Source organism: Dermochelys coriacea, chromosome 10, assembly GCF_009764565.3.
Source record: "Dermochelys coriacea isolate rDerCor1 chromosome 10, rDerCor1.pri.v4, whole genome shotgun sequence".
Lineage (NCBI taxonomy): Eukaryota > Metazoa > Chordata > Testudines > Dermochelyidae > Dermochelys > Dermochelys coriacea.
In genome coordinates this window covers 37,978,953-38,006,097 of record NC_050077.1, presented here as the reverse complement: position 1 = coordinate 38,006,097, position 27,145 = coordinate 37,978,953, and the positions used below count along the sequence as shown (strand labels likewise).

The 27,145-nt window shown below is 48.8% G+C and overlaps 1 protein-coding gene across 4 annotated transcripts; it reads right to left on the bottom strand.

The window, feature by feature from the left end:
• Positions 1-22,598, bottom strand: AMDHD2 (amidohydrolase domain containing 2). Of its 4 annotated transcripts, none has more exons than XM_038419804.2 (13): positions 22,472-22,598; positions 21,317-21,435; positions 19,003-19,107; positions 18,180-18,316; positions 14,374-14,513; positions 13,669-13,723; positions 12,561-12,773; positions 8,950-9,038; positions 8,126-8,270; positions 6,922-7,029; positions 6,116-6,184; positions 2,784-2,885; positions 1-2,151 (listed from the first exon to the last, which is right to left on the bottom strand). In XM_038419804.2, exons 3-13 carry the CDS (start codon positions 19,083-19,085, stop codon positions 2,063-2,065), a joined length of 1,230 nt encoding a protein of 409 aa, XP_038275732.1. In that variant the 5' UTR covers positions 19,086-19,107; positions 21,317-21,435; positions 22,472-22,598; the 3' UTR covers positions 1-2,062. The 4 variants fall into 4 exon arrangements, with proteins under 4 accessions (XP_038275732.1, XP_043350498.1, XP_043350497.1 ...); XM_043494563.1 differs by having other exon boundaries at positions 22,467-22,487; XM_043494562.1 differs by having other exon boundaries at positions 21,956-22,481.
• Between the last annotated feature and the right edge of the window lie 4,547 nt (positions 22,599-27,145).

Sequence of the window (27,145 nt, the reverse complement as noted above, 5' to 3'; positions counted from 1 at the left end):
TTTGAGCACTTAAATCTATAACATTTATTCAATTAAAAAAAGTAAACCATTCTCAAAATTAGGGTCTATCAAACTTCTTTGTCGTGATATTTCCTCCAGTTTTATACAGAGGCCCCATGGCAGTCAGAAGTGCCACTGGTGAGGTGTGGAACCCCAGAGTGCTGCACATGCTTGCACATTTGACATCTCCTTCAAATGTTGCAGCCTGGGAGGGTCAGAGTATCTGCTGATTTGGCAGCAGATGTTAGAAATTCTCTGAGGAGACCAGTGATGCCAGCAGGGGTTACAACTACAATGAGGCCTCATTCAGATATTGTTTTCAGTGAACTTATAAAAAGGTATGGCAAGGAAGAACAAATTAACTAAATCCTACCAGATTTAAGGTTTCTTTATGAACTTGAAACTTGCTAAGATGCACCACAAGTTTTTAAGTCCCATCATTGAAATGCTTCAGGTCAATCAGACAGACACAGTCTCCTCTACCTATGAGGGGGCATTTCAGACACATTTTCTTGGTGGTAAGTTCATAATCAAGATCAGGTTTAGAATGGAAACTCTCTCAGCCTCCTAACAGAGGCAGAAAGCTAACTGACACATCAAGTGAAGGTAATTATGAGAATGAGCAGATAAGCAACAATCTAATCCCATGCAGAGCTTCTAGTGAGGAGAGAACCCCACACCTCAAGATGGAATGGTGTCCAGTTACATCACTGCCGTTTTGGATACATTCCCTACAGCAAAAGCATCTGACCTCATCACTGACGCGTAGGGCTTGTCTACTCTTACATTTTATAGCGCTCTAACTTGATGGCTCAGGGGTGTGAAAAATCAGCCGTCTGAGCGCTTTAAAGCGCTAGTGTAGACGTGCTCCCTCCTCGAAGGTGGATTACCAGGAGTGCTGGGCGAGCTCTCTCCCAGCGCTCGTGCATGACCACACTCGCACTTCAAAGTGCTGCCGTGGGAGCATTCCCGTGGGGGCGCTTTGAAGTTTCCAGTATAGCCATGCCCAAAGTAACAGATCAGCAAGCTGTGTGGAATCCTCGGGAAGCTCTCCAGCCATATTAGTTTAATACAGATGGGAATATATACTAGAGCCTGTAAGACCCACTTTGCATGTGTATCTAGTTCAAGACCAACATTGCTTTCTGTTGCAGAATTAAGTCCATGCACCCAGCAGACAAACTCACTGCCAAAGCGGCAAGATAGCATGAGGAGCCAGCAGCTCCTGCTTTTCTTGGGTTTGTACACAGCCCTGAGGATTCAGCCCAGGAGAAAAGTTGGCGGTGAGGGTCTCACCCCAGGGAGCAACACAAGGCACTAGGGCTGCCCACAGCCTGAGCAAGGCGGTGAGTACTGTGCTTCCGGGTACAGGAGATCAAGGGTGCGACATGAACTTGCGGCCCTTGGCTGATAGTGCCACATAGAGAAGTCACCCCCTCCACAGGCTCCCAGACAGATTGCAGGCTGTCACCAGAGCTGCTTCAAGGCCACTGGGATTTCTTTAGAAAATGGGCAGATGAACATTAGGAAGTCACACTGGCACTAAGAGGCCCTATGGTGAGAGACAAAGGGCACAGCCAGAGGCCTACTCTGGGAAGTGAAGTTAGCGATGTGTGTCTGCAGTGATAGACACACAGGCCTATGTGGTCACGTATAGACACAGAACAGTGCATGGAGCAGCTTCCCTATCCTCTACAGCAGGGCTCAAATGCAGTGCTCTGGAGAGGACAGACACAGATAGGCACCTCATCCTTCAGGTAGCTCTATCATAGAGTGATCCTAGCAGCAGAGCTCCACCCACTCTTACCTCTTGTCTAGCAGAGAGCTGATGAACTCATTGCAGGCAGGGCTGGCAACTGAAAGCAAGGGCTGCTCTGGGACATGCAGCTCTTTGGTACTTTCAAGGGTGACCCAGGAGGAAGAAACGCCAAGGTCTTAAAGCTTTCTTTGAGAGGGAGAGAACAATGCGGCTGCCAGTGATCACTGAGCATGGCACTTGGGGGAGCTGGTAGTTGGCACCAGGGTTGCAGGAGCGCTGCCAGTCCCAGCTGAGTCTCTGGTTTCATATACTGAAGGTGTCTTGACTCCAGACCTGTTCACCTGCGATGTATGTGGCTCGCACGTGTAGGCTGTTGTCCAGCAGCAGGAAATCTGCAGCAGACAGAAGAAACAGGAATAAGAGGCAGCAGGAGTGGTGCTTGATCTGTTGCGGGTTGCCATGGGAAAGGACTAAGGGTTGCATTTCCTCCTCATGGAGGAGACATTCCAATACCCATAGAGACTGCCAAGGATTTACAGTAAGGCACGTACCCCAACAGTGGTAGAACTGCCCCTACCCAGGCTGGCATCTCCACCATTCTGAGGGTGGAAGTTGCATCTTGGGTCTGTACAGGGAGAGCGACCTCCCCTGGTTTACAGATGCCATAGGGATGAGACAGAACGAGAGGAATGGATTCAAATAGACACAATAGGAATCAAAGGAGCCATTTCCCAATCCAAGTGCCAAGGCCAAGCTTGAGAGGGCATCATGTTACTGAGCCTCAGCCAGCAGATCCCAGCCCCATCCTGTAACAGTAGGAGGCACTGTAGGGAATGGTGTAGCAGTCCCAATGGTGAGGGAGCTCATCGGTGTCTCAGCCTCAGCTCCTTCTAGGAGCCACCCCCCTGGGGAATGGTGATTGATGAGCTGGGGAGCTCGCAGCTACTCCAGCCCTGGCCTCAGCCACCAGAAGACACTGTGGAGAATTGTGAAGTGGCGCATCAACCTGCCATCATGCTGATACCTGCATCGTTGTCATAGTTCAGCATCCCCTTTCGGTGCTCAATTCCCAGGAGCTGGGCAGGGTGGAGGGATGCTGCCTCCAGGGCTGTCTCCACAGTGCATCCTTCAGGGAAGAACAGAGCCTTGTTATGGCAGTTAACAGGCATCCTCTTTCAGGATCCCCCCACTACTTACCATACCAGGCAGCCCTTCAGACAAGGTAGGTCTGCTGGAGCAAGGTGCCAGCTGAATCAGGGTCCAGCCAAGATACCAACAGCCATCTCTGTGGGAAACGGAACAGCGGGGGGCTGCTGGCTGCTACCCGCTACCCAGCCACACGCTGAAATCCGACACACGCTGGATCTGCTGTGACTACTAGGCCCATAACATTTACCCCTGTTGTAAGCTCAAATGGGCAAAGCACATGAAAGCTCGTAAGACATGCTAACCAACAATTTTTGCCTACTTAGAAATTAACCATGAACAATAGGTTGAGTTGTAAATAAATGAATATTATAAACAAGTGCAAGAGAACCAGACAAAGAAGCCACATTAGTCCAAACAGAGACCTGATGGTATGACTCAAGGACTGTGTTGAAATCATCCTTGGTAAAAACAGAAAATGTGGAACCAGAAGTTAATGGACCTAAATTGGTGTCAGGGATATTGGGTCTAGCAGGTAGAGAAAATAATGTGGAGGATGCCACCAACATTTCCCCTTTTGGGACTTCCTCAAACAAACAAAAGACTTTGAAAAAAAACCTCTCTTCTCCCATCTTCCCTCACCCCAAGATAGAAGGAGCAGACCAGACTGAAAGACTTTCTTCCAGGCAGAATGCCAGCTGTCCTTGCTCTCATTTAAGGAATTTTATTTTCACCCGAGTTCTGAAAATCATCACACCATTATGACACCCAGTCCTTAGCCCACCAGTAGGGATACCTGATTGCCAGCATTGCAGAGAGGCACAAGATCCTGTTTTGTCTCCCTTCCTTTCATGTTGTTCCCCCCACTGTCCCCCTTCCTGTCCTATTTCTTATTCTCTTGGCTTTCTATCATCCTGAAATCAGCTGCACTGCACCAGCACAGTGAGATGAGCTGACCAGAGCCTTGCCCTATCTAAGGAGAAAAGACCCAACCAGAGGACATCCCTGACGGGAAAGTGAACCAGGATCCAAGCAACCGGGGCCGTGGTCGACCTGCCAGCCAAAGCATCCATTTGATACTGACCAACCAGCCAGTATCTAAAGACATCAGCAAAAGTCTTTGATGTTGCACACCATATGATTTTATGGAAATATGCTTATGAGTGTGAATATAATGCAACTGGAATATGCTTTATGTAAAAGGTTTCTTGTAAGATATTACAAAGCTTATCTACTGAGTCTGTTCATCCTATTTGTATTTATGTATCATTTTTGTATCTAAAACTAGAAATGACGTTAACTCTGAGGTCCTATTGTAATTATGCAAAGTGTGGGACATTAATGGTGGTTTAGAATCTTGATGGCACCCATTGACTAGGACAATTGGCTGTAGATGGCTTATTTACCTGCAAGCCTACTTGAGGACGTGGGGGGCCAGCCTATGGGTAATGAAGAATGAGGTCTTACCATGTCACCTGATACTGGAATCCATCTTAAAGCTGATGCCCTTTCATTTAGAAGGAGGGGTGGGAACCCAGAGAGATAAAGGATTTCCATGTTGGGCCAAAGCTATAAAAAGGGGGTGGAACAGAACAAAGGGGGCTGCAGTCATGAGAAATCCCCCAGCTACCACCTGAGCTGGAACAAGGACTGTACAGGGAAAAGGATTAGGCCCAGACTAAGAAGGAGTCCAGTCTGTGAAAGAAGCTTATTGGAACATCTCTGAGGGTGAGATTTTATCTAATCAGTTTCTTAATGCATTAGGCTTAGACTTTTGTGCGTTTTGTTTTATTTTGCTTGGTAACTTACTTTGTTCTGTCTATGACTTGGCACCACTTATACTTAATAAAATCACTTTTGTTAACCCAGAGTAAGTAATTAATACCTGGGGGAGCAAACAGCTGTACATCTCTCTGTGTTATAGAGGGCAGACAATTTAGGAGTTTACCCTGTATAAGATTTATACAGAGTATAACAGATTTACTTGGGGTTTGGATCCATTGGGAGCTGGGTGTCTGGATGCTAGAGACAGGAGCACTTCTTAAGCCATTTTCAGTTAAGTCTGCAGTTTTGGGGCATGTGGTTCAGACCCTGGGTCTGTGTTGGAGCAGACCGGCGTGTCTGGTTCAACAAGGCTGGGTTCCGGAGGCCCAAACTGGCAGAGAAAATGGTCCCAGAGGTAGTCTCAGCATATCACGTGACAGTACCAAAGGAGTCTCTGTGACCAAGCCTGTCACAGCCATATGTTCCCCACCTTTTCTGTCCTATCTCGCCTCCACCTTGTGTGGGTCTGTCTGTCAGACACAGGAGAAATGAATATCCTTTCCAGATCAGGACTGAATGTAAATTTAACCCTTTCCTTTTATTTAAAGAAAGATCGTTCTGAAAATGAAACTAATTTTTCTCCCCAAGGAGAGCGACTTTAAAGGGTTTGATTAAGCTTGTTTTGTGTAATCACTCAATTTTAGTATTAATACTTGTTTTTATTTCTTGTTCTTTCTTGTTCCTGATAAATAAACTTTCAGCTTTTGTACATTTGCCAAGAAATCGAATACACCAAGGCCCTGGTTGACAGACCCTGGGCCTCTTTGCATCACTCATTTTACGTTGGACAGTGGAACACTTTATCACTTCTGACCCTTGAAGTTAATACGACAGGCCCCAACTCAGCTTGGTAACCCCCTTCTCCACCTCCCTTTTCAGGGAGCAGAGTGAACAATCATACAGAGAGATGTTCACTTTGCTGAACCACTGGGGACACAAGGGACATGTGTATGAGCAAGAGCAACTCAGACACAACTTTTTAATAGTTACTTTTGGATGGTGCTTGCAGGGAAAGGCCCAGTGGGGTTGCAGGAGAGGGATAAGCAGTTGCGGTGTGGCTGGAGGGAGGAATCAGAAGTTGTGGACAAGATTATTCACCTTTACACCTGTGACTACGGAGGAGCTCGCTTGTCCTCATTGCGGTAAGAGTAAAGCCTAATCTCTCCCCGGCTGACGCTCAGTGTGGCTCTGCCTGCTAGCTGACCTGGGACTTCAAGAGGACTTGGAAAGAATGCCACAGCCAGCCTTGTCTGGGGGAGAGGATCTCCCTCCTATGCTCTCTGGATATGCGTGGAGACCTTTGGCCCTAAGAGAGGTGATAACAGCAGGGGGTACGGTACTCCATCCCAGAGCCTGCAAGCAGAGCAGTAAGTGAGTTGGGCTCACCTGTGGCTTCCAGGAAGTGCCGAACACAGGAGTCCATGGTTGCTACACTGCCACTCAGCGTCTTTGTCCCTGAGCAGGAGGACAGACAGAAAACTGAGCAGATCCACCTGCCATCTAACAGCAACGGTCCTCGTGGGGTTACAATCCTATTCCACAAGTGGAATGATTCTGAGGGCTTTCAGCCTCAGCTCCAGAGAAGGCATAGAAGATTTTAGCAATAGGCTGGGATTGCAGGGGGTGCGACAGGGCAGGACTGAGGAGTATGGTGGGAGGGAGGTTCTGGACTGGAAATCTCAGGTTGTTAGAGGTGCATGGCCAGCTCCTGCTTACCCCATGCCTGACTCTGCCCTGAGTTCCTGGCACCTCACTTTCATGGGCACCACAACTCTAGGGGAGGGTTGGGCTTTAATGGGGATGAAGTAGCTGCTATTGTCCCACATAGTGCAAGGAGACCTCCCACAATGGCAGAGCATGTGCCTCATACCAGTACCCTCTGCCACTTGAGATGTGGCACCATTTGCTCATATTTCCTCCCCAGCCTTTCCCCTCGCAAGGTACCTCACCACTAGGTGTCAGGATTTCAATCAGCCAACAGCGGGTGAGACACAGCCAAGGGGCACTCCCTTCTGGGCCAGGCGACAGCGAGCTCCCTCATGGCACTGCCAGCCTTTGCTAGCTCAGCACACGCAGGGCTCACTCCTGCTCTGCAGTCAGTGGAGCCATCTGGAAGGCCCAGGGATCTGCCTTAAACACACATGGCACTAGATGGGGGCTGAAGGTGACAGGGCTGCATATGGAGTGCTCACCTGAAATGTATGTGTTCAGCCCGTCCACCTCAACCACCTGCTGGCCCAGGGTGTGCCTTCCCGGGGCCAGCCCCATTCCAGCAATGGCGTCCGTCACCAGCACCAGGCCTAAGGGAGACAAGGAGGGGCTACGTTAGCTCTAGCCTGCAGCCAAGCTTTGCAGGAGGTTTCTCTCCAGTTCTTTGGCACAAGTCCCATGCATTTCATTCTGCTGGAAGTCGTAATGGCAGCAGTCAGAATGTCTGTAACCCAGCAAGGAGGACTCTCCCAAGAGCACCGTACCTTCTGGGTGCAGGGCTGACTGTAGCTTAGGAAAGTGGGGAGGGAAAGAAGATGGAGAAGCAGGGAGAAGACAGACAGTTTCACAAGACAAGCGTAAAGCTTTGGGCAGATCACACAGAGGTTTGGGCTGAAGGACCAGGCTGTGAGCTGGGTAATTCGGAGCCACAAAGAACATGTAAATGCAGTAGGGGAGTGACACTGGACTCTACTCGTAAGGGGCCATCAACACACAGGATTCCCTTCCCGCAGCACTGGAGAAGGGTGCAGGGGTGCCCTGGTGCCTGAAGTCCCCTGGTTATCCACAGAAAAGGTAGAGCATGGGTCACTTCACCTCCCATTGGACTACCAATGGGCCTCCCCCAACCTGGGAGGCCGCATTCTCAGGGCAAGAACTTGGGACATTCTCTGGGCATCTCTCCTGAGATGGTCAACATGGGGGCAGTTAGCCCCACTCTCCATGACAGTGTGCTATTCAGACATCTATTCTTTGAGAGCTGGAGGGAGCCCTGACAGCATGGGCCATACCTCAGAGAGACTCCGGGAGCCTGCTCTTCCCAACATTCCTGACCACAGAACAGCCTTTGGGCAGCTACAGCAACTGCTCACATGGAAACAATAGCAACAAATCATGGTTTTTCAGCTTCTTTTAGCAGGAACGAGGAGGAACCACCAGCACCATGTGATCAGCAAATGAGGCATAGGCCACACTGCTCTGAAACCAGTAACCTAGAGGTGAAAGCTCCCACTATCCAGAGCCAGCCAGGTCCCTGACACACACCATTCTTAAGTGGAAGTAATCCCGTCTGGTACCATTTGAAGAGGATGCTGCATGTCAGCTGGGAGAAAAGCAATCCACATGGGCACAGCATTTGGGTTCAGAAGTCTTGTGCTGTCCAGAACAAGGGGATCCCCAGTGATTCACCTTTGGGGTGCGCTCGATGAGCAATTCTCAGAGCCGCAGGGTTGGTGTGGATCCCATCTGATATCATGCCATAGAATACCCTCCGCCTGGCAGGAATCTGGTCACTCGTCAACAGCCCCACGATCCCAGGGTCGCGATGGTGGAACTGTGCAAAGGGATGAGAAAGCAGGTGTGATGACTGCCATGAAGAAACCCACAGGCTGCCAGTGCCCAGTAGGGTGACCAGATGTCCCAATTTTATAGGGACAGTCCTGAAATTTAGAGTTTTGTCTTATATAGGCACCTATTGCCCCCCTAACTCCTGTCCTGATTTTTCACACTTGCTGTCTGGTCATCCTAGTGCCCCTGCTAGGGGGTGCTGCCATGGGATGGCGGGATAGCTCAGTGGTTTGAGCATTGGCCTGTTAAACACAGGGTTTTGAGTTCAATCCTTGAGGGGGCCATTTAGGGATCTGGGGCAAAAATTGGGGATTGGTCCTGCTTTGAGCAGGAGGTTGGACTAGATGAGTCCCTTCCAACCCTGATATTCTATGAGGGCAGCAGCTGGACTAGTAACAATGAAGAGGCATGCATGGTTATATAACCCACTCAGGATGGCACTTTATCCCCCACTAGTGGTGGCTGGCCAATGTAAAAAGTTTGATGAGACTGCTACAGCCTTAGCTAACAGAGCTGGGTCTTCAGTTCAGGCAATAGGGGCTTGTGCGTTTAGACTCAGAGTCACATCCCCCTGCCAACAACCCACCCAGATGTGTGGTAGAGAATAAATGTCCATGGAGGAGAAGACAAGCCAGAGTGAGCCACGGCTCCCCTCGGTTACTTACAGGTAACATGGCATTGAACAGATGGGTGATAAAAGTAGCACCATGCCGGACAGCTTCCTCTGCCTGAGACAGATTAGCCACAGAATGCCCTGTGAATAAAGAGCACCAGGTGACTTCTCTTGCTATTTCCCTCTTTACTCTCTCCATTTACTCCAATAATGCCAGGGGCAAGTGTGCTCAGTCCACAAATCACTAGAAGTTTGCTGGAAATCCAACTATTATCTAATCATGCTACACTCCAGTTTTGACAGCCTCATTCAGAACCCAGCTGAAGCATGAAAGTTCCAGTTCCAGTAGTTGAGATTAATTTGGATCCCTACTGCAGTGTACCAGGCACGTACAGTGCTTGGCTTCCAAGGACTTCAGCAGAAGGACAAGGTGTGTGAGGTAATATCTTTTACTGGACCAACTTCTGTTGGTGAGAGAGACAAGCTTTCGAAATTACACGGTGCTTTTCTTCAAGTCACGAGGGTGCTGATAAGGTAAGACTGCGGGGCTTTGTAACAGTGATGGAATGAGCTTGTGTTTTTCCCAATGAAGATGAGAACCGTAGTCCTTTCCAGGGGTCTTGAATCCTGCTGGAGGCAGGAGAAATTTGCCCTTCTGGATTTTTATTTTATACGGCCTCTAGGGCAGTGAATGCTATGGCCGATTATATACAGATTTCATAGAATCATAGAATATTAGGGTTGGAAGTGACCTCAGGAGGTCATCTAGCCCAATCCCCTTTCAAAGCAGGACCAACCCCAACTAAATCATCCCAGCCAAGACTTTATCAAGCTGGGCCTTAAAAACCTTTAAGGATGGAGGTTCTACCACCTCCCTAGATAACCCATTCCAGTGCTTCACCACCCTCCTAGTGAAATAATGTTTCCTAATAGCCAACCTAGACCTCCCCCATTGCAACCTGAGACCATTGCTTCTTGTTCTGTCATCTGCCACCATTGAGAACAGCCTAGCTCCTCTCCTCCTCCCTTCAGATAGTTAAACACTGCTATCAAATCCCCCCCTCACTCTTCTCTTCTGCAGACTAAATAACCCCAGTTCCCTCAGCCTCTCCTCGTAAGTCATGTGCCCCATCCCCCAATCATTTTCGTTGCCCTCCGCTGGACTCTCTCCAGTTTGTCCACATCCCTTCTGTAGTGGGGGGGACCAAAACTGGACGCAATACTCCGGTGTGGCCTCATCAGTGCCGAATACAGGGGAATAATCACTTCCCTCGATCTGCTGGCAATGCTCCTGCTAATACAGCCCAATATGCGGTTGGCCTTCTTGGCAATGAGGGCACATTGCTGACTCATATCCAGCTTCTCGTCCACTGTAATCCCCAGGTCCTTTTCTGCAGAATTGCTGCCTAGCCAGTCGGTCTCCAGCCTGTAGCAGTGCATGGGATTTTTCGTTCCTAAGTGCAGGACTCTGCCCTTGTCCTTGTTGAACCTCATCAGAAGGCCCAATCCTCCAATTTGTTTAGGTCACTCTGGACCCTATCCCTACCCTCCAGCGTATCTACCTGTCCCCCCAGTTTAGTGCCATCTGCAAACTTGCTGAGGGTGCAATTAATCCCATCATCCAGATAATTGATAAAGATGTTGAACAAAACCAGCCCCAGGACTGATCCCCGGGGCACTCTGCTTGATACCGGCTGCCAACTAGACATCGAGCCGTTGATCACTACCCGTTAAGCCAGACAATCTAGCCAGCTTTCTATCCACCTTACAGTCCATTCATCCAATCCATGCTTCTTTAATTTGCTGGCAAGAATACTGTGGGAGACCATATCAAAAGCTTTGCTAAAGTCAAGATACATCACATCCATTGCTTTCCCCATATCTACAGAGCCAGTTATCTCATCATAGAAGGCAATCAGGTTGGTCAGACATGACTTGCCCTTGGTGAATCCATGCTGACTGTTCCTGATCACCTTCCTCTCCTCCAAGTGCTTCAAAATGGATTCCTTGAGGAGCTGCTCCATGATTTTGCCGGAGATTGAAGTGAGGCTGACCCATCTGTAGTTCCCTGGGTTCTCTTTTTTCAGTTTTTTAAATATGGGCACTATATTTGCCTTTTTCCAATTGTCCGGAACCTCCCCCCGATCGCCACGAATTTTCAGAGATAATGGCCAATGGCTCTGCAATCACTTCAGCCAACTCCCTCAGCACCCTTGGATGTGTTAGATCTGGACCCATGGACTTGTGCATGTCCAGCTTTTCTAAATAGTCCTTAAGCTGTTCTTTCACTACTGAGGGCTGCTCACCTCCTCCCCATACTGTGCTGCCTAGTGCAGCAGTCTGGAAGCTGACCTTGTCTGTGAAGACCAAGGCAAAAAAAGCATTGAGTACTTCAGCTTTTTCCACATCATCTGTCACTAGATTGCCTTCCCATTCAGTAAGGGTCCCACACTTTCCCTGACTTTGCTGCATAAACCCTTCTTTTGCATGGTTCATCAATTTCAGCCCAAAGAGGAACAACGGGGGTGAGGGGGAGGGGTTAAGCTCTTCTATCCTTGATCTCAGCCCCAAAGAAGAGCTTGTGAGGACACCATGAGCAAAATCAAGCCAGTGCTAAGTTATCAGTGGGTGGGTGGGAGGATTCTCCGCACACACAGCTTCCACTTTAAAAAAAAAAAAAGGACTGTGGTAAATTTTCCAGAGATTAGTGATGCCTCCATTTTTGGGTGTATAACTTGAAACATAGTAAAGGCCCTAGTTTTCAGAGGGCAGGTATTCTGCACTTTCTAGAAAACAGCCCCATTTAAGGTGGCTACAGCTGGACACTTAAGACTTTTTGTGGAAGGAGAATTCAAACAGGTTAACTTTAGAAGTTGAACCTTTGCATGTGGTTGGCCCTCACTGAGGTCTTAGCTAAGTTTAAGACAAGAAAAGGTCAGGATCATATTCTTCCCTCAAATACAGATGACCCACCCACCCCACTCCTCCATTTTGCTGGAGTCAGAGTTGCTAACTCTTATCAAAGTGGAATTTGGCCCTTATTTACAAGCACTTTAAAACACTAAGACATGCACACCGTCAGATGTGCCCACCCAGTTTAGAGCCATGTTACACAGATGAGCTTTTGTGCTTCTGTTTCACTGCAGGGCTCCAGAGCTTTGAAGGACATTGACTCTGCACAGCTGTGGACATGAGGAGTGGAAACAGAAAGGTTTTCCTTTGAGGTTAGAAAAAAGACAGAGGGAAATCCAATGCAGATAACTTGCACTAATGCACGATTACAGTTACTATTCAAAGTACATCAGGAAATGCAGATGTTAGGATTCTTATAGCCATGTTGGCTTGAACACACTGCTTGCACTTTGCACAACAGACAATGGGCCTGATTTGCTAGGGTGAGTGAGCTGTAGCTCACAAAAGCTTATGTTCAAATACATTTGTTAGTCTTTAAGGTGCCACAAGTACTCCTTTTCTTTTTTGTGAATACAGACTAACACGGCTGCTACTCTGAAATCCATTAACCTCAATGCACCTGCACTGGCATGAGAGCAGTGTGACAGAGCAGAGGATCAGGCCTAGGGTGAGCAAACAGATTGGGCCTCTAAGGGACTGCCCAGACCCACCCACATAGCTTTCCAGGTCCTAGACAGCAGACACCCTTACCCAGCGAGACACAGATGCCCCGTCTGGTGAGTTCCTGGATCACCTCACTGCTCCTCTTCATCTCAGGGGCCAGGGTGACGATCCGGACACAGTCCAGGTGCCTGTAGGTGGCAAGCAGATCCTGGAAAGCTCCCGAATCGAAGGTGCTGAGGTAGTGCTCTGGGTGCGCCCCCTTCTTCTCCTTGCTTATGAAAGGCCCCTCCAGATGGGCTCCTGCCCACCAGGGAAGGAAAAAATATCCACAACTGTTTCCCTTTCTTACCCCGGGGATGAGGACACCCCCACCTCAGCCCAGCCAATCCCCTCTCCCGGCCAGCCCCACCTCGTAATTTGCCAATCCCCCTCCCCCCGCAAGCTGACTCTGAGAATGAAAAAACAGGCAGCTGCGACGTAGGAGAAAGTCAAGGCTCCTTCGCATCTCCCTGTAACTGTTATCCTGCTCTATCCCTTACCCCAGACTCCTTCCCCTTGCCATCCACTCTTGTCTGGCTTTGCTTGACCTCACCAGTGCTGGCACCTATAATCTTTATTGCCCCAGCCCACACCTCCCCACAGCCCTTTCCTGCTGCCTGTTTCCCATTCTCCTCTCCTCAAGAAGCTTGCCCCAAATGCCAGCAGCTCAATTTTAAGTAGCAACGCGAGATCCCTGAGGTGCAGCCTTCCCCGAGGTGCCTCACCCCCAGTTGTCAGGCTGAGATCTCCCCACTCATCAGCATGATGAAGGCCCTTGGGCTGCTCTCTTCAACATGGCGAGAGAAATGGCATTGCTGTCAGCATGGACAATCTGCCCACTCACAGTGACTCACTGCCACACACTGCCCAATTCTAGCAGGGCCGACATGTTGGATGCAGAGTCCAGCATAGAGGAGTGCAGTAGCAAGTACCATGGGGTGGAACTGAAGGAGGAACATGGCAGCCAGCATACGGAGATCTCTGAGAGTCATGGCTAGGCTGCACCTGGCCTTGCACAGGGTAAAAATCTCAACCCCACCCCCACTTCCCTGTGGCACAACACTCCCAGCCACAGTGAATGCTTTCCACAGCAGCTGCTTCTCCTCCCTCCACAGAGGAGTGAGGCCAAGAGGACAGGACCTTGCTGTTCACTTACCCAGGATACCAGCCCCATGAGGCCCTCCATTTCTTACGTTGATCTGAGGAAGAACCTAGAAGGATGGGGATGTGTTAGAAGCCGCACGGACACAGTACCCTGCCTGCATTAGGGCCCCTAGCATAATGCCTATGAGTGCCAAAAGGAAATATTTCACCCACTCAGCCCCAGGGCAATGAGAGAGAGGTAACTACCCCTGCTGGAATCGTAAAAACTAGCCCCAGGGTTAAATGTGCTTTTCTGCTGGGCATGGCCTGGGCAGTTCTCGTAGCAGTGGGGCAGATTGAAGCATTGGACTTAAGCAGAAAGGGTTAAACTCTGCTGGAGGGGGACACTACTTCAGAACCCACCCTCTTGTAGGCCCATGTACCCCAGCCCTGGTTCTCAAAAGCACCCAAAACAGATCACTGTGGATGACTTGCAATACACTGTGCTCTGAGAAAAAGCACATCCCAAGTCCTGTATAACTTGTCTCATGGGACCCTGGGAATATTGCAGCATCAGCTGCCTAAATGTGCAGACAAGCCATCTGGATTTAGAACCCAGCTCCTCACACTCCCTTCCCTTCCCTTCCCAACAGGCCATTGACATTACAGAGCCCACACATTCCACTTCTATGGTGAAGCCCCTAAGGCTTAGCCACCTGATACAGTGGTGCCAGCCCATTGCCCTGAGCGTTCTAGTGCCCTGTGGGGCTCCCCTTACCTTGTGATAGACGGATGGTGGGGAGGTCACCAGGGTTGGGCAGAAGGAGGTCACACCATGGGAGAGAATCTTCTGACTCACCAGAGAGATCCCTGATTGGACATCATCCGTGGCCAAGGAGAAATCCACCCCAAAGCCCCCTGCACCATAAAGGAAACAAGGACAGCTGTGTACTCGGGAATGCCAAGTGGTGACATGGCAATTGGCTCTAGAAACCAGGGAGGCCAGCTCTGGAGGCAGGACTGTAAATGGTGCCTAATATAACATGCAAATTGAAGATTAGCTTTGAGAATAAGGGAGTGCTACAAGCCAGCAGGGTGCGGGAGGATTTTTGGTTGCACAGACTATTTAGAAAAGCTGGACGAGCACAAGTCCATGAGGCGGGATGCGCTGCATCCGAGAGTGCTAAAGGAGTTGGCGGATGTGATTGCAGAGCCATTGGCCATTATCTTTGAAAACTCATGGCGATCGTGGGAGGTTCCGGACGACTGGAAAAAGACTATTGTAGTGCCCATCTTTAAAAAAGGGAAGAAGGATGATCCGGGGAGTTACAGGCCAGTCAGCCTTACCTCAGTCCCTGGAAAAATCATGGAGCAGGTCCTCAAGGAATCAATTCTGAAGCACTTAAAGGAGAGGAAAGTGATCAGGAACAGTCAGCATGGATTCACCAAGGGCAAGTCATGCCTGACCAAACTGATATCTCGTCATAGAAGGCAAAGTGGCTCTGCAGATGAGGGGAAAGCAGTGAATGCATTATTCCTTGACTTTAGCAAAGCTTTTGACACGGTCTCGCACAGTATTCTTGCCAGCAAGTTAAAGAAGTATGGGCTGGATGAATGGACTATAAGGTCGATAGAAAGCTGGCTAAATTGTTGGGCTCAATGGGTAGTGATCAATGGCTCGATGTCTAGTTGGCAGCCAGTATCAAGTGGAGTGCCCCAAGGGTCGGTCCTGGGGCCGGTTTTGTTCAATATCTTCATTAATAATCTGGAGGATGGTGTGGATTGCACCCTCAGCAAGTTTGCAGATGACACTAAACTGGGAGGAGAGGTAGATATGCTGGAGAGTAGGGATAGGATACAGAGGGACCTAGACAAATTAGAGGATTGAGTCAAAAGAAATCTGAAGAGGTTCAACAATGACAAGTGCAGAGTCCTGCATTTAGGACGGAAGAATCCCATGCACTGTTACAGACTAGGGACCGAATGGCTCGACAGCAGTTCTGCAGAAAAGGAGCTAGGGGTTACAGTGGACAAGAAGCTGAATATGAATCAACAGTGTGCCCTTGTTGCCAAGAAGGTCAATGGCATTTTGGGATGTATAAGGAGTGGCACTGCCAGCAGATAGAGGGACGGGATCATTCCCATCTATTCGACATTGGTGAGGCCTCATCTGGAGTACTGTATCCTGTTTTGGGCCCCACACTACAAGAAGGATGTGAAAAAATTGGAAAGCATCCAGCAGAGGGCAACAAAAATGATTAGGGGACTTATGAGGAGAGGCTGAGAGAACTGGGATTGTTTAGCCTGCGGAAGAGAAGAAGGAGGGGGGATTTGATAGCTGCTTTCAACTACGTGAAAGGGGTTCCAAAGAGGATGGATCTAGACTGTTCTCAGTGGTAGCAGATGACAGAATGAGGAGTAATGGTTTCAAGTTGCAGTGGGGGAGGTTTAGGTTGGATATTAGGAAAAACTTTTTCACTAGGAGGGTGATGAAGCACTGGAATGCATTACCTAGGGAGGTGGTGGAATCTCCTTCGAGGTTTTTAAGATCAGGCTTGACAAAGCCCTGGCTGGGATGATTTAGCTGGGGATTGGTCCTGCTTTGAGCAGGGAATTGGACTAGATGACCTCCTGAGGTCCCTTCCAACTCTGATATTCTATGATTCTAAGCCAATATAAAAGGAGATGTGGAGTACCTGATTGCACTTGCTGTTCTGGTCACTAATCCCCAATGCCAAGCAGGCAAACCCACCAGAAGGGGCCTGACCCATCTATTTCATTCCCCCACACTGACCCCTAATCTTTCTTAGGTACTTACCTGGCCCCCATTCCCACACTATATGAGCACCTCATGAGCTGTAATTCATTTATCCTTACACACACCTGGGAAGCAGGTTAAGACTCTGATCCCATTTAACTGAGGCACAGAGAGGCCCAAGATAATGCAAGAAATCTGTGGTGGAGCAGGGACTTAACTCACGTCTCCCAGGTCCTTGGTTAGTGCCCTAACCACTGGACCATCCTTCCTCTCTGATCCTTTATGCCACACTACACATCGTCCTTCAGATCCCTCCTCAAAACCCAGCCCATCTCCACAATCCTCCCAATGGCGACTCACCCGGCTTTTTTACCTCCTAACTTAAAACTCTGTAGTGTACACTTGGACTGTCAACAAAAGTTATTCTGCTTTAAACAGACTGCTACTGCCTGCCCAGACTATGCTCCTTGTGATGGAGGAGCACATCCACACTAGCAGCTCTTGCATCGACACAGAGAGCACTGATGGTAGCTATCCCACTGTGCAACTGGCCACGGGGTGCTTTGGGAAAGGTTTGCAATGCCTCATGGGACAAGTATAGCATCACATGATGCAGGTTTCTCAATCCTATGTTCCATGGGCATCCTACTAGATTGTCAGCCACTTTTCAACTGAAGTGTGCGCGTGGGGGAGGAGGGAGAGCGTGAGAGACAGGGAGCGTGTGGTGGGAGGACAGGGAAGGAGAGACAAAGAGTGTGTATTGGGGAAGGTTTCAGAGTAGCAGCTGTGTTAGTCTGTATTCGCAAAAAGAAAAGGAGTACTTGTGGCACCTTAGAGACTAACAAATTTATTAGAGCATAAGCTTTCGTGAGCTACAGCTCACTTCATCGGATGCATTTGGTGGAAAAAACAGAGGAGAGAATCTCTCCTCTGTTTTTTCCACCAAATGCATCCGATGAAGTGAGCTGTAGCTCACGAAAGCTTATGCTCTAATAAATTTGTTAGTCTCTAAGGTGCCACAAGTACTCCTTTTCTGTATTGGGGAAGAGTGTGTCCGCATGCTGTCTCAAGTTCGGACAGCAGGCTGAGCAACCATTCCTGGAAAAGGGGACACCATTTCTGCTCCCGCTCCCCATCAGCCCCCAGCTCTGCACAGCAGTCTCTCCCCCTCTTCCTCCCCATAGCAGTAGCCTGCTCTGCCTGCCTGTGGTTCTGGGATTCCCTCCGCATTCTCCCACAGCACCTCTGTGAGCTCTCCAGGCTGAGGAATGTCAAAGCTTCAGAGCTTTGAAAGTGGAGAGGCACATGCCTGTAGGGCAGCCGAGTTCAAAACAGTGAGCAGAGCAGTCACAATGGGCATCGTGGGATACTGGAGGAGGCCAATTATGTCGAAATAATGAATGTCAGCATCTGTGTGTTTGCCACTTTAACTTTGCTGCAAAAAGTTTTATGCCTCTCATTGAGGTGGTTTTATTTTATTGGCAAAACAGCAGAGTTTTGCAACAAAAGTAGCTTTGTAGTGTGTACACCTCCATTGTTTTGTTGGCAAAAGCTGCTTTTTGCCGACAAAACTGTACAGTGTACACAAGGCCTTAAAACGGAGAGTCAGCCACAGAATGCTAAACTAGAAGCTATGCAAATCTTATCTGCTGATGCAGCTGATGTCCCAACAAAGTCTGTTTTCAGGAAACAGGCACACTGCGAGTCACAGTTCAAAGGGCAGGAGAGGACACGTTTGTGCTGGAACTCATCGGTCTGTTTCTAAATGGCACACGTGGAGCCTGGTTCTCACTCAGATCTGCTCTAGATCAGTTGGAATGCCTTACCATTAATCTGCACATCAATGAATCCGGGGGCGATGATGCTGTCCTTACAATTCAGCTGAATATCAGCAGATCCCTTCTCATCAAAGAACAGCTTCTCTGGGTTGAGGATCTTCCCTTCTCGCACCCACAGATCCTCCCTGATGGAAGAACCACACAGAATAAAAGATGAACAATTCCTCCCAGCAGCAGGGGAGAGGCCTGGACTGCTTTCCACACTATTCAGTCTCCCTTTACCTATTAGGAAACCCAGCACATAGACCACCCCAACACGGGGGCTGGTGGTTAACCCACCATGTGCTGTCATGGTTAGCAGGCACAAGAACCAAATCAACACCAGGCACTCCCGCCCCAGGGACCTGCATGTGTCACCTCTAGGATGTTTCCCACATGCCACCCCAACATGAACGATGCCTATACTGTTTCACTGGAAGGGCTGGCATCCTTCCTCTCTCCCTGCAGAGGGAGGATGCAGGAAGAGGTTAGCATGGATCAAATGATTCTGGCAAGAGTCTACGCCTGTTCTGATTGTTACCTAGGTGGCAACGTAACACATAGTTGAGACCCCTCGGTCTTTGCTACAGGGAACAACTGCAGCTTTACAAAACAGAGGGAAGTTGGGGTATTGTCAAAACCAGCAGCCCTGTGGTTAGTGCTCTTTGCTGCCATGCAAGAGATCTACATAGGTTCAACTTCCAGGCCTGGTTTTTCCAAAGAGCAGCACTCTGAGGTCCAATATCTTCTATACCTCACATTCCACAGCATCGGAGGAGCACATTTTGGTATGCAGGCAGCCATCCCAAGGCAGACAGCCCTATCCGCTCACCTTTGCAACTGGTGACTCCTCAATATCCGGCAGTTAGTGAACTGAAAGATTGGAGCATCCGAGACAGACTTATTAGACGGCATTGTCGGGGCTCTGAGAAAACACCTGAAACAGGGAAGGGGAATGATGCAGAGGATGGGATACTTCCAGTAACCCTCATAGAAGGATAGATGGAAGAATGAGAAAGGAAGGGTGATTTGCACACAGGGCTGAGATTCAGGAGACCTGGGGCAGGTTGGTGGAAAATGAGAGAAAGGAGGTGCTGCTTTACAAAGAAAAAAGCAGAGTGAGAATACAGTAGACAGAGGTCAGCCAGATGGGGCAGGGATCATCAGTGAGTTCAGACAGTGCCTACTGCAATGGGATCCTAATCTTGATTGGGACCTGAGTGTGCTACTATATCACAAATAAATAATTGTGGGGCAAAAGTGGAGATAATGTGTTGGAGATGGAAGTAGAAAAAAAAGAGGGGGGAGGGAAAAACAAGAAGATAGACAATTTAGTGAATATCATTTATTTGTGCTCTTTTGTTTTACTGTATTTCCAGGACCATGATTCTCCAAGCTGCTCCACGGACTCTTAAACCTGCAAGGAGCTCTTATGAAGTCAATGATGCTCTGGGGGGCATGGATCTGCATTCATGTCATGCTTCCCATCAGTACCTGGCCCAGGTCAGGGAAGCTAATGATCCAACTAGTGGAACAAATTCAGTGATGAATCCTGGTCACATGCCACCTGAGGCACATTGCACGTATGCTAAGAAGAACGAGGCTCCAAGCAGTGGTTTACCCATATGGAACAGTGGATGGGACAGCTACTCGGAGCCCTTAGGCTACAGTTGCTCACCATGCTGGATTTGAGAGCGAAGTATTTGGAGGAAAACAGAAAATAACCTGATCTCTGTCAAACTGCACACAAAATGGTCTGATAGGTGGGGGGTCTGGTTGCTCCAGGGCTCCTAGTTTATTGAGAGCATTTCCCCACTGAAAGGTTTCAGGTGTTTGCAACTCCACCAGGATCTTCACAGCTGCAGCTCGGCTCCACTTATCCAGAAGCACAGGAGGATAGAGGGGCGGGGAGGCAATAAGAGGAGGAATCTTTAGGTCACCAACACACACATTTTGTTTCACATGAGTCTCTGTTTAGAAGCACCCCAAAATCCTGAAGTCCTGCTGACAAACAATTGATCCAGGCTAGTCTTAAAACACCCTTCAATAGTCACACCAAATTAGAGTGACAAGGAGTCCGGTGGCACCTTAAAGACTAACAGATTTATTAGGGACTGTCCTCTTTGGCTAATGAACATGGCAGAGGGGCATTGCTGGCACATACAACATTAACAGACATGCAGGTGAATGAGCCTCTGATGGTGTGGCTGATGTGGTTGGGTCCTCTGATGGCGTCACTAGCGTAGATATGGGGACAGAGTAGGCAATGAGGTTTGCTACAGGGATTGGTTCCTGGGTTAGTGTTTCTGTGGTGTGGTGTGTAGTTGATGGTGAGTATTTGCTTCAGGTTGGGGGGCTGTCTGAAAGCGAGAACTGACCTGCCTCCCAAGATTTGGGAGAGTGAGGGATGATTTTCTAGGATAGTTGTAGATCGTTAATGATGTGCTGGAGAGGTTTTAGCTGGGGATTGAATGTGATGGCCGGGGTATTCTGTTATTTTCCTTTTTGGGCCTGTCCTGGAGTAGGTGATTTATGGGTACCTGTCTCGCTGTCAATCTGTTTCCTCACTTCCCCAGGTGGGTATTGTAGTTTTAAGAATGCTTGATAAAGATCTTGTAGGTGTTTGTCTCTGTCTGAGGGATTGGAGCAAATTTGGTTATATCTTAGGGCTTGGCTATAGACAATGGATCGTGTGATGTGTCCTGGATGGAAGCATGTAGATAAATATAGCAATCAGTATGTTTCTGGTATAGGGTGGTGTTTGCGTGACCTTCACTTATTTGCACTGTAGCATCTAGGAAGTGGACTGCTCCAGGCTGAGGTTGATGGTGGGGTGGAAATTGTTGAAATCCAGGTGGAATTCTCCAAGGGCCTCCTTCCCGTCCCTCCAGCTTCCATCCAGGACACACCACACAATCCAGACCACAACAGACCTTTTACTAACATGTTACTACCCCTAAGGGATGCTCGAAATAATTAAGTAAGATGCTCCAATTTACGATTCTGTGAACAGGACATAGAAGCTGACAATGTAACCAAACTGCCCCACACGCTATGATTTTGAAACACAACATGGTACCACAGGAAAATCAAGCACAGAGAGTGGAGACAACGAATAGAAGTCATTTGATTGCTTTTCAACTAACCTCAGTTCCTGGGAAGATCAATTTGAGCTCTTCAACCTTTTCAGCTTGTGATACAGCTCCTCTCGCTCAGCATCCCATACTGACTTTGGAGGAGGACTGCATTGAAAGTCTGCTGGTACCTGTGGAAGAAACTGTTAAGTATAACACAGTGGAAATGAAAGCAGAGAGTCCCCGAGTATCCCACTCCTTGACAGACAGTAAGACCAGACTCCTACTTTAGTAACTGAATAAATTGTATTGTATTATGGTACAGTTTAGAGGCCCTTGAAGGCATCAGGGCCACTTTGGGCTAGCACTGACAACACAGAATGAAGAGATAATTCCTGCCACTTTATTCTCTCCTTCCCCACTCTCCATATTTTTGGGTCCCTCAGGTAGTTTAAAAAAAAAAAAGTACTCGTGGCACCTTAGAGACTAACAAATTTATTTGAGCATAACCTTCGTGAGCTACAGCTCACTTCATCAGATGCAGTGATGAAATGAGCTGTAGCTCACGAAAGCTTATGCTCAAATAAATTTGTTAGTCTCTAAGGTGCCACAAGTACTCCTTTTCTTTTTGCGAATACAGACTAACACGGCTGTTACTCTGAAACAGTAGCATTGCAGTGGCATTGCAGCAGCTCTTCTTTTCAGAGATACGTCGCTAGGCAGATGAGAGGGGTTATGCAGTCCAGTGCAAGTCCCACTATTGCTGTCCTACTGAGGAAAAAAAAAAATCCAGCCCCCATATCCAGGTACTGAGAATAAGACAGTGTCCCTGCAAGGAGCCAGCACAGTGAGAAGGCAGCAGCAGACAGTTGGGGGCAGGCATAGAGAGGGTACTGGGGAAGGAGCTCAGGCCATGCTCCCTCGCTGGCACGCCAACGCTCTGGTAGAGTGAGGAGGCAGTATTAGCAGAAAACGGGGGTGGGTGGTGCAGCTCAGCTGAACTCATGTCTATCTCCCGGCTCCCTAAGGCCCCGTCAACGCAGGGCAGAGGGGGCAGGAAGCTGGAGGGGGAGCATGGAGATCCTTAAGACAGCTTAGCCCGGGCCCGGGTTCCGACCGGGGCGGGGGCGGAGGCAGCTCAGCCCGGGCCCGGTTCTGACGGGGGCGAGGGCGCGGGGGCTGCCCAGCCATACTACTCCCGGCGCGGGGGCAAGGTCCCCACCTTACCCCTGCGGCTTTGCCCGCTCCCGCGGCAGCAGCGGCTCGCCCAGCGTCCGGTCAGGTGACTCTGCTCAGCTGATTGGGAAGCGACAGGAAGGCGGGGTTACGCTGAGCACGTGATCGGCTGCCGGGGGCTGCCATCATGGGAAGGGCGAAGTAAAGGAGGGTAGTCAGCTGCTGCCGCCCTCTTAGGGAGGTCGTAAAGCCAAAGGGATCAGATAGGGAGCTCGACGCTGGGAGCAGGTTTGGCGGGTGAGTTGCTGGGGGGATGTTTGGGGCACGAGTCGGGCGGGTGGATAGCGAGGCAGGTTTGGGGGCGGGTTGCTTGCAGGATGGGTAGCAAGGGGCTGGTTTGGAGGGCAGCTTAGCGGGTGAGTTGTGAGCATATCACTGGGGGTGATTTGTGATGGGCTGCCAGTAGGGTTCCGCCAGGCGAAGCCAGAGATCCTTAGGGAGGCTGGACCCAGAGGGTTTTGAGGTTACAGGAGATGTGAGGGAGGGAACTTGGGTCCATTTGACCCTTTTCTGAGTTTGTGAGCGAGGGTGAGCTCTGCTGCCATGAGAGGAGGTTATGTTGCCAGTTACAATAATGCAATGTGAAGCAAGGCATCAAAGTCACATAACTGAAATCAAGCTGCCAGCATGTTGTAATACAATGCTCCGCTTTTAAAAAACATCTTTATTCACTTTTCTCAGCTCAGTAGACTAGAATAGGGATAAGCTACCTTTGCCTTTACAAATGCATGTTACCAGGATCTGGAATGGTCCCCTGTCCTCATCTCAAAGCGCTTTGCAAGTAGTCCCTGGTGAGGTAGGTATTTTTGTTCCATCAATATAATGATTGGCCAAAAGTCACATGACAAGTCAGTAGGCTTTAATTTTGTACCTCCTCAGAGATCAGTGCTACCACGCCAGTCAGTTCACAAATGTAAATAAATTATTTGGAATGGCTGCAGTCAGTTCTGTGAAAATTCTCCTCTAGCGACCCGTCTATGGCTGCTCAGCTCCTGTGGAGATCAGGTCATGGATATGGGGAGCATTGAATTTGTTTGGTAATTTTTTATTTCCAGAGAGCCGGGACTATGTGGGGTGGCTATCAGGAGGGGATTTCACGTGAGGTTGCATGGACTGTTCGGAGGAATTTCTTTTTAAAAGCTTTTTTGATAGGGGATTACTTGGGCATTGCACACTTCATTACTTCTGTAGGCTGACCACATTGCATTCCTCCATCTCACCCAACCAGTCCCCTCTGTTTCAGGGAACCACCTCCACTCCCTCTCCCATGCAAGGGGCTCTCTGTCACCCCCTTCCCCCATACCATTGTCTTTGACTCCCCCGCTCCTTACTATGCCAGGGGCTCGGTATGTTCCCCAGTCCTTTCTCTCCCCATATAGGGGTCCCCCATTCTCCTCCTCCACCCCATGTGTCAGGGGTGTGTGTCTCTTTCATACCTTTCTTCCCCTGCGGATCGGAAGGGACAGGCAGATGGTTGGTGCCATCTCTCTTTCTTTTTGCCTCCCCCACTATGGAGCAGGCTTGGGGGAGGCAGCACGCTTGGATGGAGGAAGGAATGAAGGCTCCTTTACATCTCTCTCCCTCTGGCTCCCTGCCAGCTGAGCATCCAGCTCTTAGCTAGCTCTCCACAGGCAGAGCCAAGAGCAACTTTTTAAGTGAAAACAGCTTTTCCAGTTATGACATTACACCACACCCCATATTCTTCATAGAAATATTGTTCTGATATGAATATGGCATGACTCAGATATGTTTTATGCAAGAGGGTCATGTGAGGTATCATTGAAAAGGTTATGATCTACTGAATGTGTTTATCCAATTTGTATGCATGTATCATTTTTGTATCTGAAGCTAGGAATATTGAACATGTATCAGTATTTCAAATGTGCTACTTTGGGTAACACCCATAACTAGCCCTTCAGGTACAACAATGAAAAAGTCAGACAGGGCTGATGGGCCATCAGCATAGACAATGGACTGTGAAAGAGCTTAGTCTTCATGTGGATGCTCCAGACAGCTTGTGAATAATGGCTGCTATGACCCTGTAGAGACATGTGACTGAGTCACCTGGTACTGGACCCCACCTTGGAATGCCAGTGTTTTTTCACTGGAAGACAAAGGGTTCCTATCAAACACAAAAAGCTATATAAGGCAGGGGAGTGACATCATCGCAGTTGTCCTCTGCCTCCCCACTCAAAAAGATGCTGGGAAACACCTGAAAACAAGAACTGAACTTGGGGGAGAAGAGTAGAGCCTAGGCTGGAAGGGTGTCTAGCCTGTGAGGAAGAATACCTGAAGTTTCACGCTGCATGCCAGTGCAACTGGCTTTCAAGAACCTTTGCAATCTGCCTGAAACAATATTTAGGATGAGAAATTACTATTTGTAGCTAATTTCTTTAGCGAATCAAGCTTAGTTTATGTGTTTTGTTTTATTTGCTTAATAATCTGCTTTGTTTTGTTTGCTATCCCTTATAATCACATAAAATCTGCCATTTCTAGTTAATACATTTGTTTTGTTTACTATTAAGACCAGTTTGTGCAATTTCTAACGGGGCGGGGCAGGGGGCAAGAAGTTGTGCATATCTCTCTTCACATTGCGGGAGAGGGTGAACTTCTATGAGCTTGCCCTGTACACAAGATATATTCACAGGACAATATACCTTAGGGTCTGTACTCCAAGGGAGGTGGGCACCTGAGTGCTGGGGCAAATCCCTTAAACTGAATCTTCTCAGAGCTAATCTCAGGGTATGTCTACACTATGAAATTAGGTCGATCTTATAGAAGTCGATCTTTAGAAAGCGATTTTATACAGATGATTATGTCCCCACTAAGCACATTAAGTAGGTGGAGTGCATCCTCAATACTGTGGCTAGCATCGACTCATGGAGCGGAGCACTGTGGGTAGCTATCCCACAGTTCCCACAGTCTCCGCTGCCCACTGGAAGTTTGGGTTAAGCTCCCAATGCCTGATGGGGCAAAAACATTGTCACGGGTGGTTTTGGGTATATGTCGTCAGTCTCCCCTTCCTCCTTCCATGAAAGCAATGGCAGACAATTGTTTCACACCTTTTTTCCTAGGTTGCCCATGCAGACGCCATAGCACGGCAAGCATGGAGCCCGCTCAGCTCACCGCTGCTGTTGTGAGCATTATAAACACCTCACGTATTATCCTGCAGTATGTGGAGAACCTGGCTAGGAGACACCAGCACAAGGACGATTGTGAGGAGGACATGGACACAGATATTCCTGAAAGCATGGGATGTGGCAATTGGGACATCATAGCGGCATTGGGGCAGGTTGATACAATGGAATGCTGATTCTGGGCCCGGCCAACAAGCACAGACTGGTGGGACTGCATAGTGTTGCAGGTATGGGATGATTCCCAGTGGCTGCAAAACTTTCACATGCATGAGGCTACTTTCCTGGAACATTGTGAGTTGCTTTCCCACACCCTGAAGTGCAGGAATATCAAGCTGAGAGTTGCCCTAACAGTTGAGAAATGAGTGGTGATAGTCCTGTGGAAGCTTGCAATGCCTGACTGCTACTGGTGAGTCAGGAATCAATTTGGAGTGGACAAATCTACTGTGATCCAAGTAGCCAATGCAATCACCGAGCACCTGCTATCAAGGGTAGTGACTCCAGGAAATGGGCAGGTCATAGTGGATGGCTTTGCTGCAATGGGGTTCTCTAACTGTGGTGGGGTAATAGATGGAACGCATATCCCTATCTTGGCACTGGACCACCTTGCCAACCAGTACATAAATCGCAAGGGGTATTTCTCAATGGTGCTGCAAGCACTGGTGGATCACAAGGGACATTTCAGCAACATCAACAGGGGATGGCCCGGAAAGGTGCATGACACTTGCATCTTTAGGAAATCTGGGCTATTTGAACAGCTGCAAGAAGGGACTTACTTCCCAGACCAGAAAAATTAATGGTGGGGATGTTGAGATGCCAATAGTTATCTTTGGGGACCCAGCCTACCCCTTGCTCCCATGGCTCATGAAGCTATATACGGGCAGCCTGGACAGCAGTAAGAAGCTGTTCAACTACAGGCTGAGCAAATGCAGAATGGTGGTAGAATGTGCCTTTGGACATTTAAAAACTCACTGGCGCTGTTTGCTGACTAGGTTAGACCTCAGTGCAGCCATTATTCCCATTGTTATTGCAGCTTGCTCCATAATATCTGAGAGAGTAAGGGGGAAAAAGACATTTATGGGGGGGGAGGTTGAGGCAAAGCACCTGGCAGCTGATTTTGAGTAGCCAGACACCAGGGCAATTAGAAGAGCACAGCTAGGCATGCTACACATCAGAAAGGCTTTGAAAACCACTTTCATGACTGGCCAGGCTAAGGTGTGACAATTGTGCGTGTTTCTCCTTAACACAAGCTCACCCCCTTTGTTGATTTTAAATTCCCTGTAAGCCAGCCACCCTCCCCCCTTTGATCACAGCTGGCAAAGGAAATAGTCACTATTGTTTTGAAACCAGGGGGAGGAACAGCTCAGTGGTTTGAGTATTGGCCTGCTAAACCCAGGGTTGTGAGTTAAATCTGTGAAGGGGCCATTTAGAGATCTAGGGCAAAAATTGGGGATTGGTCCTGTTTTGAGCAGGGGGTTGGACTCAATGACCACCTGAGGTCCCTTCCAACTCTGATTCTTTCTTTATTAAT